Raw genomic sequence first — 18,317 nt, 5'->3', positions numbered from 1 at the left:
GTAGAAAGTTTTATATAGAATAATTACTAATAATTATATGTAAAATCATATTAGTTAAACATTTCAGCAAAGCATCAGGTTGCCATCTTGCTTATATGTATTTGATTATTATGTTGCTATACAAAGGAACCTTATCTGATGCCCCATCTTAGTTGTGAATGTGACCCTATATCTGCAGGTTACAAACTCTGGCTACTACAGTCTAATAGGAACAAACAATGTTCCTCTAGGATTACTTCCTTGAAGACTAGTGCACAATAAGTTAAATAAGGAGGCAGATATACACTCAATACGAGAATAGAAATCTATCTTAATCTGCAGGAAAGTAGAAGGGGAAGAAGATAAAAAAGGCGGAGAGGGTAGGCATACTGGGGGAGGAGGTAGTCAGAAGCAAAACACTTATGAAGAGGGACAGAATAAAAGGAGAAAGAAAATAGAATAAGCCTGGGGGAGGAGGTAGTCAGAAGCAAAACACTTATGAAGAGGGACAGAATAAAAGGAGAAAGAAAATAGAATAAGCAGGGAAATACTGTTAGAAAAGTAATTGTGAAAACAATTTTAAATAGTTAGGCCTCATTGCTACATGTAGGGAACTGAATCAAATTTATAGAAAATAAGAGCCATTCCCCATTTGATAAATGATCAAAAGATATGAACCATTTTCAGATGAAGTAATCAAGTATAACCGTATGGAAAAATACTCTTAACACACTATTGACTAGAGAAATGCAAACTGAAACAATGCTGAGGTACTAACTCATACCTATTAGATTGACTAATAGGTCAGAAAAGGGAAATGACAAATGTTGGAAGGAATGTGGGAAAAAAAAGAGAAATTAATGCATTGTTATAAAATTGTGAACTGATGCAACCATTCTGTAGAGCAATTTGGAACTATGCTCAAGGACCATAAAATCATGCATATCTTTTGACCTAACAATATCACTACTAGGCATGTATCCCAGAAGAAATTGGGAAAAAAAAAAAGGAAGAGGACATGTATGTTCAAAAACATTTATAGCAACTCCTTTCTTAGGAGAAAGAATTGGAAATTGAGGGGATGCCCATCAAATGGGAAATGGCTAAATAAATTGTATGTAATTATGATGGAATACTATTGTGCTATAAGAAATGATGAGCAGAATGCTTCAGAAAAACCTAGAAAGACTTCTGCAAAGTGAAATGTATTGTGTACAAAGTAACAGCAATGTTGTGGGATAATCAACTGTGAATGACTTTGCTATTCTCATCAAGACAGTGATCCAAGACTACGCTGAAGGATTTATGATGAAAAATGCTATCCATACCCAGAGAAACAACTGATTGTATCTGAATACAGATTGAAGCAAACTGTTTTTTCACTTTATTTTTCTTGATAATTTTATGGGGATGGATGGGATTTATACTTTTTTTTTTTGCAACATGACTTTTATGGAAATGTTTTACATAACTTCATATGTGTCTTCTCATTGGAGGTTTATTGGGGAGAGGGAAAGGGAGAGAATCTGGAACTCAGTTTTAAAAACAAATGTTATAAAAAAGGGGAAAGGGACCCACATGTGCAAAATTGTTTGGGGCAGCCCTTTTTCTAGTGGCAAGGAACTGAAAACTGAGTGGCTGCTCATCAGTTGGAGAATGGCTGAATAAGTTATGGTATATGAATGTAATGGAATGTTATTGTTCTGTAAGAAATGACCAGCAGGATGATTTTAGAGAGGGCTGAGAGACCTATATGAAGTGATGTTGAGTGAAGAACAACCAGGAGACATTATACATGGCAGCAAAATTATACAATGATCAATTCTGATGGACGAGGCTCTCTTCAACAGATGATTCAGATCAGTTCCAATTGTTCAGTGATGGAGAGCCACCTACACCCAGAGAGAGGACTGCTGGGACTGAGTGTGAACGACAATATAGCATTTTCACCTTTTTTGTTTGCTTGCTTCTTTTTTCTTTCTCTTATTTTTCCTTTTTGATCTGATTTTTCTTGGGTAGAAAGATAATTGTGGAAACGTGTATAGAAGAATTGCACATGTTTAACCTATAAGGGATTATTTGCCGTCTAGAGGAGGCGGGGAGGGGAAAGGGAGGGAGAAAAATTTGGAACATGGTGAATGTTGAAAATTATCTTGGCATGTATTTTTGAAAAAAAAGCTATTAACATTTTAAAAGAATTGTTTTGCATGTAATTGGTTAAAAATTGAATATACGGAAATAATTGAGGCAAAGCATTGCTTCTGGCAATATCATAACCCACCCATAAAGTGCAATTAATACCTCCGGAGCCTGACCAAGGGATCATTTACCATTAAGGATGCCTTATAGGTGTCTCTTAACCATTTAAGGAACAACCATCACTCAACTTTTAAGGAACAACCATCAACTTATTTTCAGCAATTCTGGGCAAAAGGTAATAATATAACTGCTTCATCCACTCAGTAGCAACCAAGGTCAAGCAACTGTTTTTCAAAAGTGGAATAGTGAGTGCTTTCATCAGGGATTTTACAACTCCAAAAGCCTAAAAGTTATTTAATCTAGCAACTTTCTGATGTCTAAGGCCTGTAATACCTAGTCCTTCATAATTAAATGGTCAGGAATTAACAGCAATGCACATAACATCTTTATTCTCAACAATCTCCTCAGGTCCAGATACTATATAACTTCTTCACTGGTCATATAAGAGGAACTTGTATAACAAGTATTCCAGTCGTCTTCTCTCTTACTTTGAATGAAATGTGTCTCCCCTTCCTAACCCAATATTGTTAGCTATACAGAATGGTTCAGATACCTTCGAGTTTTTATTTACCCACAATAACCAGTGAGTAGCTACTGTAAGCCTCTGCACAGGAACTGATTCACAGTAAACATGCAACCCTGAGCAGCTGCTCCCAGGATCCCACCCACATTCAGCCCCATTCCTCCCAACTATACTTCTTGCTTTCCCCTCTTTCCAGCACTCTGACGATAATCAGCTCAATCATTTCTGGAAAGGCATCATTTCCGTGTGACTTCAGTCACCATCCCTGTGATTTCCCTGACCAAAACACTCTTCCTTGGCCACCAATCCCCTATATGTGTTTGTGTTCCCCTGTTTATTAGAATATAAACCACTTCAGGGCAGGAACTATAACGCTTATATTTGTATCTCCAATGCTTAGCACAAATGTTATCATTTAACCACTTATCTTGGTCATATATTTGCTATTTTTAAATGAAAAGACTCCCCCTACTTCACCTCCAGTTGTATAGGTTTCCTTTCCTATCTTGGCTATATTGATTTTATTTTTGCAAGATTTTAAATTTCATGTGTAATAACCCCTCCGGAGCTGCTCCTCCAGCTGTTTGAAACAAGATGCTCTCAAAGAGAGTTCTGGGGCTAACACTGTGGGGCTGGGATTCCTAACACTGTTTTGTGTAAGCCTTCAAATGGTGTGCTTTGTATTTCCTATCAACCAGTAAACTCAATTAGCTTTTAGGAAAAACATTTTTACTAAGGTGATTTAGTAAAAACATTTGGTTCAAATTATCCTTCCCAGATTTTTCATTTCAAAAAAATCTCTGGGGAGTAAAGGTTCAGTCTTGACATACAAGAGTGACATAGGAATAACATGTAACCAAAGAATAAACTTACTAAAAGCTCTTTATGTCCCTTGGATAGTTCCCCATAGAGGTAACTGTTGAGCTCATTCCCTTGGGGGGGCTGATCTGTTTGTCCATGTCTGTTCTCTGTGTATCTGTGCCATGTTGGATACGTCCTCTCTTACTGGTTTGGTCCCTCTCCAGTAACAAAATCCACAGTGATGATTATGGGGTAAAGAGGGTGGTATGTAACTCTCCCAACTGGGCTCTACCCCTCTCTAGGGGCCTTCTGGTCTAGTAGAAATGAATTCTCTCTTTAAGGTACCTCTGGGCCCAGCGTCCCCCACTCTTTATTGAATTACCATTAGACTTGAAGTCTTTATAAACAGAATAAGGAGTATTTCTAATTCTGACAATCACAAGATGTTTCCTTTCTGCTTTCATACAGCAATCCAAACACGTTTTAAATGCATCTATAACCTAAATAAGCACTTTAATTCTCTCAAATTCAGGACATGTATATATCTAACTTACACTTTTAATTTGATAGAGATACCTGGATTGATTGGGATAGGGATTTATTCTTACACACCTAACCAGAATTAATGTCATCAGTTCATATTTGGTTAAAACTTCTTTAGACATGGTTATGACCAAATGAAGTTCCTTTCATTTTTTTTTAAAGATATGACCTTTCATATTTAGGTTACACATCCATTTAAAATGTATTATGTGGAAGAAAAGGCTGCTCTCTAAATGTCTTTTCTTCAAACTGCTTTGCAATTCTTTCAGAACTTCAGTCTTTCCTCGAAGTAGTTTATGCTTTTAGGATTATCAAACATGGGGCTAAAGAGTTTATTTCTGATCCTTACTTAGCCCATGTGTTCCATGGATCTACTTTACTGTTTGTTAACCAGTAGCAAATTATGATGATTACTGATTTATAATAAGTTTGAGGTCTTGCTTGACATGTATTATTTTCCCTTATTTTCATTATTCCTCTTTCAATTCTGTATGTTCTCAAGATGAATTATATTTTGTCTGACTCTACCCTTACTAGACATATTGAACTTTGCAAATTAACTTAGTTTCATCAATTATATTACAGTCTAACTATGATCAATTAAAATTCTGATTATTCATATTTCTTTGTTTCTGTAAAGTGTTTTATTATAATTTGCATTTGTCTTATGAGAGTTTTGGTAGATTATATTTTATATATTTTGTAGATTTGGGGAGATGGAATCTTACAGATGGTGATTTTTGTTACTTCTATATACAAATTCATGAATTTACTTTATATCTCATCATCTTCATTCTTAAACCTATATTTTTTGGTGGTAGTATTCTTACATTAATACCAATAAATATTTGTGACAGATTTGCTTTAAAAGCTCTCTTGCTGGATGATGTTTCAAATGGCAGTTCTTCAAAAGTTCATGATTTCTTTAGATTTCCCTCCATTAACCTGCACTTCCTGAGGATTAGTTAACTACGTGAATGTCCCCTGTAACCCAGGGTCCCCAGAGGCTCTGGGCTCACATGAAGAGTGTTGCATCTGGGGAAACCTAACTGCAGAGGCTTCACATGTTTATTTTCCTTCTGCCCCTATTCCAGAACCAAACACTAGAAAATCCTTTAAAACGAAGCTTAGTTGTGACTTAGGTTTAGGTCCCCCTAAGTCTCATCAGAGCTATTCAGAGTACGATACTGGTACAGGGTTTTAGATAGCTTTTATTTCATCCAACACAGAGAATGCATGTGACACAAAGCAGTCATAGGCACAGACACCAGAAACACAAAACATGAAAAAGCAGAAGAAATGTCAAACACACCAACAGTCCAAATCCTTTATACTCTCCTATACTTTACAGAACAAATTTACCCCCTTCACCTCAGCCTGGCTCCAAGCAGGATTACAGAGTACTGGCAAGGTCGGCTCTCTGGTCCTCCATCTGCAGGCAGGCCTCTTCTCTGCAGAGGGAGCACCATCAGGGAGATGTTTTTCGGGGTCCCGGGCTCATGAATTCTAGAGGCTGCATACAAAACTGTCGGACTGCTGCTGCTTAGGAAATCTACCTTCTCTACATTGCTGCCCTCAAGGAGGGCGGGTTTCCTGGGACCTCCCTTCTCAGGGTGAGTGCAATAAACCCAGCTACCTCTGAGAGATTGCCAGGGAAGAGGAGATGAAATCTCTCTTCTGTTCTGCTCTAGAAGTTCAAAAGCAACTGCATGAAAAAGGGACTTGGGGCGGGTTCTCTCTTAAGGCAATTAAATTAATTAAAGGCAATTCCTGTAAAAAAAAAAAAAGTCTATCCTCCTGAACCTTAGAGACTATGAAGAAGCTGCCCCAGTCAGTGGGGACCAATCAGTTAACATCAAGTTAACCAGTGGCCATTATCAGACTGATGAGAATCTCTCCCATTACATAAACATAAGTAGCATGTATTTTTATTGAAATGTTCAAATAACTTAGAAATAAGTGCAGTAATTTCAGGAGACAATTAATTAAGAGACGTAACTGAACTTTTTTGTAACATAACTAATATATTTAAAAATCAAGATATTGAAAGAAAACTATCATAAGTACCTTTAATGGTTGCAAGTATCAAAATAAGTAAATATACCTATATCTCTGCATCTCTAAGCAATACCACATTGTATTTTATATAGTGATATGTAAATTTTGTATAAAATAATCAAATAACTAACTTAAAATCTAACCAAACTTTTGAATTCTCCTCTATATATATCAGAAACTATCATTTTTTGCCTGTGAATTATGCAGCTTTTGCACAGTCTCCCCACAAAATCCACTAGATTATTGAAAAATATCTTAATACCCAAACTTGCAAATAAAGTCGAATACTTCCAATTTATCAGGCACACAGAATTTTCTTTTAAGGAGGATTTCAGGGGAAAGTATTTGAGGTATATTAAATTTATTTATTTCCCCATTCAAGTGCCTTCATAAATTCCTCTTCAGTGAAAGACAGCATCTTAGCAGCTTCAATATGCATCTGTTAAATAAACATTGTTTAATTTAGTAGCAATTAGAAATGAGCAAGTTACAGAGTAATAAAAATAAACTATAAATACCATCCTGGAAAGCAATTTTGAATCATACTTTTAAAAATAACTATATCCATGCTTTTTAACTGAGAGATCCCACTGCTAAAAATATTCACAAGAACAGAGGTCAAAGAAAGGAAGAAAAAAATTAGTTTACACACACACACACACACACACAAAACTACTCCCTAGCCGAATTTTTTGTGGTAGTAAAGAACTGGAAAAGAAGAATGCGTCCCCCAGGGAATGGATTTTAGTATACAAATGCACAGAACACCACCATGCTGTAAGGAACAATATGGTAAATTCAGAGAAGCAGCACAGGAAGATATGAATTGATGAAGGGTGAAAGCACAGACACCCAGCTTCTTAAACTGTGCATCACAACCCTATATGAGATCTTGTAAATGAATGTGGAAGTTGCAAAATTATGATTTATCAGTAAACGTTTGATTTGAATATCTACTTTATATACCTACATACCAGAATCATGTAAAAATTTCTCAGGCAAAAAAGGGTTACAAGTGGAAAAAGCTTTAAGAAGCCCTGATGTGGACAACGACCACAACAATATAAACAAAAAGAACATTGTGTGATTACAATATAGCCAAGGTTAGCCTTGAAAAAGTGATGAAAACACTTAAAAGACAGCTAGGTAGTACAGTGCAGAAAGATCTAGACCTACAGTCATAGAGACATGAGTTCAAATCCAACTTCCAACTCTTAGCTCTGGGGCCCTGGGAGTCACGTAGACCCCTATTTGCCTGTTTCCTCATCTGTAAAAAGGGAAAATAACCCTTACTTCTCAGGGCTATGAGGATGAAATTTGATTAATATTTGTAAAGCATTTCACACAGTGCCTGACAAATTAGCAGCTTCTTAATAAATGCTTGTTTCCTTCTATCTTGTCCTCCATTTCTTTGCAGAGGTGAGGGAGTATGGATGCAGAACATTGTTTACATTGTTAGATTTCATTTATTGTTGTCCAATGTGCCCAATGTTGCTTTTTTCTCTTCTCTTATTATTAAATAGAGAGAGACATATTTGGAATAAGGTTTATATAAAAATAAAAGATATCAGCAAAAACCAAAAATTAGAAATAAAACCAAAAAATGACTGCTGCTGTGGGGTTGTTATTCACTCATAATTCTTTGTGATCCTATGTGGGATTTTCTCAGTAGAGACACCGCAGTGATTTGCCATTTCCAGATAATCTTACAGATGAGGAAAATGAGGCAAATAGGATTAAGTGACTTGTCTAGGATCACATAGATTGTAAGCATCTGAGGCTGAATCTGAACTCAGGTCTATCCTGACTGCTTTAACCACTGGGCCATCTTATTATCCTAAAAAGTGACTTGAGATTTTAAATATCAGTGAGATTAAAAAATATTCCCTGCCTCTCACCAAAGACTGGCATTGATGAAGGAATTTAGTTTTTCTTACTCAGAAGCACATTATCTTAATTTCCTCTTAGGAAAAAAATAGGGATAATAGAAAAACTGCAATAGCTCTAACTGGTGAGGAAAAGGGTCCCTAAGTGTATGACTTAAGTTGCGCTTTTTGTTTCTTGCCACTTTTAACACATAATTGTTTACTCAAGTAAAAAAGAAAGAAAATCCACACCACCAATTCCTAAGCTTATTGTTTTACATTCTAAATTAATTTTTAGTTTAACTTTAGAACATTAGGGTGGAAAGAAGAATTACAAAAAACATTTTTAAATCACAGAGTCCTGACTCATCAAAAGTAAAATATTAAAATGTAAAATAATTTTTTCTGATATACCAAGAAAATCTTGTTTATTACTTGCTGAGATGGGAGAGGGGAAGGAAAGGAGAAAGCCACTATATTTATTTTTTCTAATAGCTGACAAGAGCTTGATCTAGTGAACTAAGAAGAACTGGCTTCAAATTCCACTTCTAACACATATGACCTTGGAAGTCATTATCCTTTCAGATTCTTGTTTCCTGATCTGTAAAATGATGGCATTATTTGTAATCTGCATGGCCCCTTCCAACTCTGATATACCCTTATAGCACTGATTTCTCCTTTTTAAATTATTAACATCTAATATTTTACACAGTAAAGTGTAAAAGTAAGCCAAAATGTCGCAAAAGTTAGTCGGCTGTGCTGAGATTCTGGAGAAATCTCTAAACACAACCATATAAAGAACATCTACATTCTCTGGTCTAGCCACATAAATCTATGTGATATCCCTTAAGACTCTCTTTGATTTCCACTTAATGCTTTAACATTTTTCTTCCAAAAGGCTTCCCTGATAAACCAATATCAGTACTATTTCCACATTGTTCCATTTTATTAAAGCTTAAATTGAAGTATTGATGCATTTAAAATATAATTTCCATGTATTTCTGATTTTTCTTCCTTCTTTAAAGTCTTACTCTACAGCCTCCTGATGGATGAAGATGACCCTGGATTTTCAAAGGATTTGTCAGGGAAATACAAATTTTGGAAGGTCTTACAAAACTAGAATAAGGCTTACAACACCAGTCAGGTGATAGATTGAATATCTGCTAAGCAAGGGCCAGCCTAGGAATTTTTCTTGGAGAATCTTGTCCTCAGACTGACATCTTGGGAGTTAATTACTCAATTCAGAAATTCTCACAAATCATCTACCAAGTCTTGCAAGTATTGTGATTTTCATAGGTACAGGGAGTATCCACAATGACAAAAGTTAAAGATCCTTCAACTATTGAAACAAATCAGATCGCCTTTAAAAAAGGACTAACTAAAACTATGAAAATCCTTTTTATCTACTCTGTGTACAATGGTATTATCCACTTAAAGATGTAGAGTTAGAAGAGATATTTGGGCATCTAGTCTGATTTCATCCTGAAGGATCAGAGAAGCGAAGTGATGTCTCTGGTCACACAAAGAACAAGGATTCAAACTCAGAGCTTCTGAATCCAAAGCCAAGCTCTTTCGCCTCTACGCTATAATACTGCCACTGAGAATGAAGAGGGAGGAGGTCAAGAAGATTAAATGTGAAAAAGTGGATGTAAAAGCCTTTTATTCTTTCACTTCTGTAAGGTTACTATTTATGATACTATTTTTTAAAAAAAAAGAAAGTTATTGCTTAATGGCCAAACAATTAAATGAAGGAAGAACAGAGATTTGAAACACTAGAATAATACATTTGTTCTCTTTCTTTGTATGAGTGTGTGAAGCAATTGGGGTCAAGTGACAAAGTCACACAGCTAGTAAATATTAAGTGTCTGAGGATAAATTTGAACTTAGGACCTCATGACTTCAAGGTTAATGTTCTATTCACTGTACTATCTAGCTGCCTCAAAGCATTTGTTCTCAAATTAGTCAACAAATACTTGAGTGCTATGGATATATTAGATACTATAAAATTAAAATAATTTAATTTTGCTATATAATGCAGCAGGATCTAATAAATACATTTCGATTCAGAAAAACTGATTTTGCCCTTCCTGAATTCTTAGCATTTTGATATATATGAAGGAATTAGCTGTTTGTATATTTTAAATGGTGAACAATCATATCAAATACAAAAGTACAAAAACACTTAGCTGACTTGGGAAAAGAGTCAATTTTTCAAATGGACAATTTACTTTTACTAAGCAAAGTTTTATATAGAGAGCCTCTTTAATAAACAGATGAAAATGATTTGCCATTCAAAATACCATTATCAAACAGGGCTAACTTATCGTTACAAAGGAGATATGTCAAGAATTGTCCCTGACCAATGGTTTGTACAGTTTTTTGTTAAAAAAAGATTTCTCCATAGTGAAAAAAGTAAATTTTAGTCCAATTCATTTGTAAATTACCATCTATTTCAAATTAATAAAGTGCAAATTAAAGGAAGTTACATTAAAAACTTTTTCAACTGTAACAAGTTGCTTTCCAAATGTCCTGTTGAATAGAGCTAAGAAGATTCTTTGCCATAGAAGCAATTTTGTTTTTGGTCTCATGTCCTCCTCAGCCTTTTTGTTATGCTTGTGATGTACTCCCTTCTCAGAACCTGCTAACATTCTTTACTTCAAGGATAATCAGTTGCCTCCTCCATCATGAAGCTTTCCCTGATCCCAACTCCAAGCTAAAAGTAATCTCTCCTTACTCCAACTTTCTGGAACACACTGTGCCTTAATTCTTCCTTTCCCCTTTCACATACTTCCTTGTCTCATGCTTCTTGGTGCACATCACAAATCTCCCCAATAGAATGCATTGAGCACAGAGGCTATTATCATTTCTCAACTTTATATCCCTAGTGCATAGCAGGTGCCATATGACAATAATTGATAATTTTTTCCTGCTTTTTTGTATTCAAGTCTGTGATTTCATCAGCTTGTAGAAATTCTCCCCCACTTACAAATAGCAGTTCATCTTTATCCTCTTGTTTTAGAAACTTGCCTTGGGACAGTAAGACCATAACTGATTTGTCCACATTCACACTGTTGCTGTGCCAGGAGCGGAGATTAGAAAAAAGGTCTCCAAAAATGATTTCCTTCTCTCCAATATGCTGCTCACAAGAGTGTTTCTAGTTGAGGAGTTTTCATACTACATTTTCTACACTCATCTTCAGTAAAATCTAGTTCAATTTCATGCATATATGAAGGTATTCAGAGGCAACCAGTGGTAATAGTGGAAAGCGTGTAGTCCTAAGTATTTTGTCTCAGTTTCCTTAACTGTAAAATGGGGATAATGACATATTGTAAGGTTGTCATAAGGATCAAATGAATTATTTGTAAACAAGCTATGCACGCTTCCTGGCACATCGTAGATTCTATATAAATGCTTATTCCCCCCCTTCCCTATGTGATGCTGATGATGATAAATAACTAGGCTTTATAAAATTTGGAATGTGAAAATTACATCAAAAGAATTATAATCAAGTATCTAAAAGGCAAAAAATTCTTTAGTGATAAAATCATATACACAGTTATATTATCCATGACTTAATTTTGCAGAATAAGTTTACCTTTTGTCTTTTTAAAATATCAATTAATTTCAGCTGTTTTTTGAAACCTGTCATTAACTCTCCTTTTTGTTTTTCCAGCTTCCTGTTTTCTGTTTTTAATTCTTCAATTTTCTTGTATTCTTCATTTGCTAAGTCCTATAAAAGAGCAGAAAAAATTAGCACCCTGATTTATTGATCTAAATGGAAGGAAACAAGCATTTATTAAAAGTTCCTACTATGTACCAGGCATTCAGCTAAGGCATATTTGATCATATTTGATACTTATCAAAACTCTGAGAGGTATTTATAATTAAGTATCCCCATTTATAGTTGAAACTGAAGTAGACAGATTGAATGACTTGTGTAGAGTCACACAGTGAAGACGTTTCCAAGGCCACATTTGAACTCAAGTATTTCTGACCCTGTGCCCAATACTATCCATGCATAACCTACTATCCTCTACTTGGAAAAGTACTTGAATAAAAAAAAAATTTGAAAGACCACGACTGTATCAGAAACTAAAAGTAAGAGTTTTAAAACTCTCCACTTGATCTTTAAGAATGTGATTCTCTCCTTTTTGATTTTTATATTTTATATAAGGATTTCATTCTAAAAAAATCTTTTACTGAGTCATTGTAAAATATGAGTTATAAAATCAAGAGACATGTAAGTGATCTTAAATAGCCGTTTAAGCTAGCTTAAAGAAAAATTTCTAAAATGTTATCAGATATATACAGATATTACTGGATAGCTTCAATAAACCTTTTCTAAACTAACTATCCAAAGTGAGATTCTTAAACTAGTTCACATGGATAGATTTCAGGGGATTCATGAACTTGGATGGGAAAAGAAATTACATTATTTTCATGAATTTCTAAACTAAAATTTAGTGTTTCCTTTAATCATTTAAAAATATTAGAATTCTGAGAAAGGGCCCATTGGCTTCACTAGGCAGCTAAAAAGGCCCATGATTCAAAAAAGGTTAAGAACCCCATAACTAAACTAAATTTATTTTAGAAGATTGTGTGCTACTTCTTCTGATCTTACTGAAGATAAGTTTGCCCTTAGTCTTTCTAATCTCCTTTTATCCTATGAATTATGGGTCACTTGTCTGGACTAAACTTATGGAAGCTCAGCACCAGGTTGCCTACAGGGTAATGAATTTTTAAATCATATTTATTCTGTAAACTTATCTACTAATAAACAAAGGGATTACAACATTGTGCCCTTATAAAGAACTCACTCGCAAAAAATAACAGATCTGTGAAGCACATCAAACTGATCTTCTGAAACTCTGTTTCCCAGGAATATTTTTCAAATCTTTGACATATAGAGGTAAATTTGTCCAATAATTTTCTGAATATCAACATCCAGTAAGGCATAAAATAGGCGGCCTGCTTGTCCATGGTGCTTACAAAGAAAAATCTTCTATGCAAAGTTTTAATGAAAGAGGAGTTCCTTCTAGATAGCAAAGCTTTATCTGAACTCAGACGCTGCTCCTCTCTGCAGGCAGCATAATGCTTACTAGAAAGCCCACAGCAGTCCCAGCATTCCTCCCTGAGATATGCGCACGGTGACCCAAGAGGGAGGAGGAGCATCCCGTTGTCTAGATTGCAACGCGCCCTTGGACACCCCCTTCTATTCCATCCTGCCTCCCTGCTGACCTCCCATTTCCAACCATCTCTCAGGCCACTCACACTGGACATGTCCAAACTCTATCCGTTATCTTTCTGCCAAACCTTCCCCACTCAGGTACCTCTCACAACATCCTGCATCATTCTCACAGACCCACCTCTCGCCTCACACAGCCTCCCTGTTGCCAATTCCTACGTTCTGCCTGTGTCCCCTCTGACTGCCTCCCCTCTAGACTGTTGCAGAGCCAGCTGGTGGGCTGCCTGCTCCAGCATCTTCCCACTCCAATCCGTCTTACATGCAGTGGTCCAAAGTGATTTTTGTAAAGTGAAGGGCTGAATGGGTCACTCCTTCCTAGAATCCAGGGGCTCCCTATAAGCTTCAGATTCAAATACAAAATACTCCCTTTGGCATTCAAAGCCCAGTGACCTAGACCCTCCCACCTTTCTAGCCTCTGTACACTTAACGCACTGCCACATACTCTCCAATCTATCTCCTGACTGTTCCAAAAACAAAACATTCCCTCTCTTGGCCATAGGAATTTCTTGTCCCTCAAGACTAGAATGCTCTCCTTCCTCATATTTACCTATTGATTTCCTGGCTTTCTTTAAATTCCAAGTAAAACCATATCTTCTACAGGAACCTTTTTTCAACACCTCAATTCTAGCGCCTTTCATCTCTTTAATCATATTTCATTTCTCCTGTATGTAGTTTGTACTATAAGACTGTTATTGTGTACAATAACCATTGTACTCTATATTTTACTGCATATTGTATTGTTTGTACTATTAAGATTGTTTATTATGTCCTCCATTAGATTGTAAGCTCCTTGAAGGCTTTTACCTCTTCTTGTAACCTCGACTCAGCACAGTCCCTGCTACATAGTAGGCACTAAATGTTTATTGACTGACTGATTAGGAGAACCACTAACTTAGTTAAGTCTCTCAGTACACATGGACAATGAACAGGTCCTCAAACAGAACTGTAAGATTAACTGCGTTTGAAAAATTGTGCAATACTTTCACTCTCCATTTATTTTTTATTACAAATTTTATTTATACTGTTTATTTACTTCTATATAAACATACATATATGTGTGTATGTACATATAAAGAGAAAAAGAGAGAAAGAGACAGAGACAGAGAGACAGAGTTGGTCATCTAGCTACATTTCATTATCTGGACAAGAGGCAAAACCAATTTAGACACTCGTCCAACCCACTCATTTTACAAATTAGGAAACAAGTAAAATGATTTGCCAAAAGTCACCTACATAGTAACTGGTTCAGCCAGGGCTTGAACAAAGGTCTTCTGTCACCAGACTCCTGAAGCTCTTTGCTCAGCACAAAAAGAAGTTTCCTCTACCTGCTTTTAACTTTGTGGGTCATTAAAGGGCTCTCTTGTGGGTAATTATGGCCTTCGCTGACCAAGCCCCAAAGTACTCTGGGGTGGATGCGATTGGCATAGTGTCACTTGGACCACCTGGAGAGCCTCACCATTTACAGCAAATCCTTCTATCTGAACTTTGGATAAGACATTTCCATGACAATGACAAACCCCCTTGATGAGCATATGTCACACTCCTTTATGCTTCATTTGATAATGATAATGAGGAGCCTTGTTGAACAAAATTATCTTGGTGATTGTACTTGTCAAACAATTTCCCATGATCTTGACACATGGCTAATGTCTAGTTGGAAGACTTTCAAGGCTGCCTCTTACTCTACTGGCTGAATCTATTATACTACAGGATTTTATATTTTCTAACCAATTTCTCTATGTGGAGATATTGTCAATTATATATATTTTTTGTAATTGTTTGGTGCCTATTACATCCAACATCTTTTGACTCTCTCTTCTTGAAGAAAGCTTTCTTCTTACATGAGTGATACTTCCAAATATTCTACAAATGCTTAGTTTTTTGTATTCCTTAATCCCAGACTATAGTCTCCAATATATTTTTCATCATCCTTCCTTTCACGACAAGTCAACAAGCATCAAAATGTATATTGATATGATTAATGAATGATACAATATGATAAGTGAATCTGATTTTTGTTGAATTTCTCTACTTCTAAATTATTCCACAGATTTTGATGTATAAAATGTAGCTATCTTGCTCATAGTCTTTTAGACTTATTTTTATCATGACACTGCAAGGGTGAGACACTGTCTTAAAATATACAAAACAAATCATACAAAAAATATTGCACGGACTTTATTTTTAATTAGCTTTTTATGGGTATGTGTTGTTTACCCCAAAGTTGAATGTAAACTCTTCAAGGGCAGGATTTGTTTCATTTCCACCTCTCTGTCCTCTCTATTTAATATAATGTCTGGAATATAGTAGATGCTTAATTCAAATGAATCTTAATGCTGAATAAAGTCCCCTAATGTTATACTAATTAGATTCCATACCATAGGAATTAACTTTACACCAATAAATGTCACATTTTCACAATCACAGCCTAAAGATCATATGAGGTTTTAAAAATAGCACTTTATTTTTGGTTTAAATTAACTTGCTGGTCCACCATGATTCTTCAAGTCTTTTTTCCCTCTATGGTTGTCTACCTATCTTTTCATACCAGTTAACCATAACTACTCTAATTACTCTATAAATTCATCTTCTAAGAAATATGGAATTACAACTTTCCTTTTTGGAAAACATACAGACTGATAAAATAACACATCACTGAAGCATTCAATTATATCTGACAGTTAAAGAAGTCCAGTTGTTTTTGGTACCCAAATATAGATACAGGTATGGGCTAAGCCACTGATCAAAGATGGCTTTTGAGAATGAGAAATGTCTGGAAAAAGATACACATAAAATGTCTCTGGGGAGTTCTGCTATTTACAGAAATCTACTTTTTAATAATTAAGTATATATGATTAAGATATTAAATATCTTTCAGGAACATAATTTTGGGCCATTTATCATGGTCACTTTCAATTTGAGTTCTATTTTCCGAAGTGTTACTAATTAAACACAATTCTTTATTAACTGCAAATATAATCAAACTATTCTAGGTTCTATCATCTGTGGCATCAGCAAACTATTAAACTTGAGGACAGATATATAGCAGACTCCAGGTTTTTCTCTCCAATTGAATATAAGACATATAAATCTCTATTTAGGAGATATAATCCTCTGAATTACAAGGCAGACAACAAACTATGACACAATTCAAGATATATAATTCTGATTTTTCTTTGACATTTTGAAATATACAGGGATTTCATCAATGTGGATACTTCCTCCACTAGTGCAGATTACTCTTTAGTATGTGTAAATCTTAGCCAGGTTTTCCCATAAATCTTCCATATGGCAGTTATTTAATATGCCAAAGGCTATCCTTTTTTCCTCAATATCTCTTAATGACTAATAAACAATTTAGGTTGTTGTCTCTCTTGCTATGGGTCTAGTACACAAATGTTTTCTGTTTATAAACTGCCTTCAGAAGTACACACTACCAATTACATGCTTAAAACAGCTTATACTTATTATCATGTGTCTTCACTAACCTCTGTGTTATTTGTTTCACTTGTAGATTATTGCTTTTTAAACAATGCATAGTTATGTAGAAAACTAAGCATTTTTCTTTAAACTTAAATCCAACCCAGACCTGCATTATAGATCTCCTTGTGTGAGAGGATGACACAAGGAGACTGAGAGGCAGTTGTTGTTCTCTGACCTGACTGAGAGGCTGTTGCATTATCTGACCTCTCTCCTCTTCCTTCTGCTTCCAATTTATCTCATTCCTAGTCTGCAACACCTGTGTCAGCATAGGCTGCCTTGCAACTCCTTCAGATGCTATAATCCACAGTTGTGGAGGCTCTGGGGAATTGACCTGCCCCTTAATACCTTTCCATTCTATTTTTTGGGGGGAGGCAAGGCAATCAAGTTAAGTGACTTGTCCAGGTTTACACAGCTAATTAAGCTAAATTTGAGGCCAAATTTGAACTCAGTTCCTCTTTACTCCAGGGCCAGTGCCCTACTCACAGCACCACCTAGCTCCCTGTTTATTCTGCAGAAAAGATAACAATGCTAATGAAGGTGATTATTGTAATACTGTACCTTATTACTCTGCTTTATTTTATTTAACTCAAGCTTATACTTTTCTACATCTTCAAGAGCTCTATTCAAGCGGACTTCTATGGCACTTTGGCTGGATGAAGCCTGTTTTTGTAGTTTCTTTCTGTTGTCTAATTCCTGTAGTATAAACCAAAAAGGAGAGAATATTAATAACAAACATAACATATAATATGCTCTTTCAATTATCTAATTCATTTTATATTTTATCATTTCCTTTTCTTGTCCATTCTCCCCCCCCCTCCCCCCCCCCATTCTTTACCTTAGGAAAGAAGTAGATAATTTTGTATACAAAAGTTCTGGCAATAAAGAAGTAGGAAGTAGTCAAAAAATCAGTACATGAACATGGTTAATGAAACATATATTAAGATATGTGAATATATGATAATAAAATAATCTGTCTATAACATTTTATTGAGACAACTTGTGTCTTTTAGTATACAACATTTTAGAATACTTATATGACATTACACATTACACATAAAAGTAGCATTTTTTTTAGTCCTTTGAAGAAGCTAATGACAAATTAGAAACAAACAAAAATATCAGAGCAAAACATACATAAAACCTCACCAGAAAACCACAGAGGTATTGTGTTAAGTGTTATTTGCAAAGATTCCAGGAAATATAGTGCTTTCTCCATTAACACAGTGGGGAAATCCCAATTCTAAATGGAAAACACCAACCTACACAGCAATTTTCCAAACACTGTGTCTGAACCTGAAATTTATAATTGGCTGCTTAGTGTGGCTATTGACTAAATATTTCCACTCAAGCTATTAGGCCCCCCAAAAGGTGCTAATATGGCATGCAACTGGATCAGTCTCATTCTCCTGTACTTCAATCAGGTAATAAAGGACACAAAGAAATAAAAAAAGGTTAGAATTATACTTCTTGGTGTTTTGCTTCTTAGATATATTTATTTTAGAGTGATTTGGAGGAATATTCTGGGTTTTTTTTAAATTTTTTTTATTTAAATAACTTGTGT

At 35.3% G+C, this 18,317-nt stretch overlaps 1 protein-coding gene across 1 annotated transcript in view; it reads right to left on the bottom strand.

Annotated features, from left to right (window-relative positions):
* Positions 1-5,295: 5,295 nt before the first annotated feature.
* The window catches only part of TEX9 (testis expressed 9), a 52,762-nt gene continuing 39,740 nt past the window's right edge, over positions 5,296-18,317 (bottom strand). The window contains exons 10-12 of the mRNA XM_003755719.3: positions 17,315-17,449; positions 11,624-11,758; positions 5,296-6,602 (exon numbers count right to left, since the gene is read on the bottom strand). Coding sequence (XP_003755767.1) covers positions 6,525-6,602; positions 11,624-11,758; positions 17,315-17,449 — 348 coding nt within the window. The 3' untranslated portion in view covers positions 5,296-6,524. The remainder of the gene's footprint in view (positions 6,603-11,623; positions 11,759-17,314; positions 17,450-18,317) is intronic.

The sequence above is a fragment of the Sarcophilus harrisii genome, chromosome 2 (assembly GCF_902635505.1).
Source record: "Sarcophilus harrisii chromosome 2, mSarHar1.11, whole genome shotgun sequence".
Classification (NCBI taxonomy): Eukaryota; Metazoa; Chordata; class Mammalia; order Dasyuromorphia; family Dasyuridae; genus Sarcophilus; species Sarcophilus harrisii.
The sequence above is the reverse complement of the archived record's forward strand: the minus strand, read 5'-3'. Positions and strand labels throughout refer to the sequence as shown.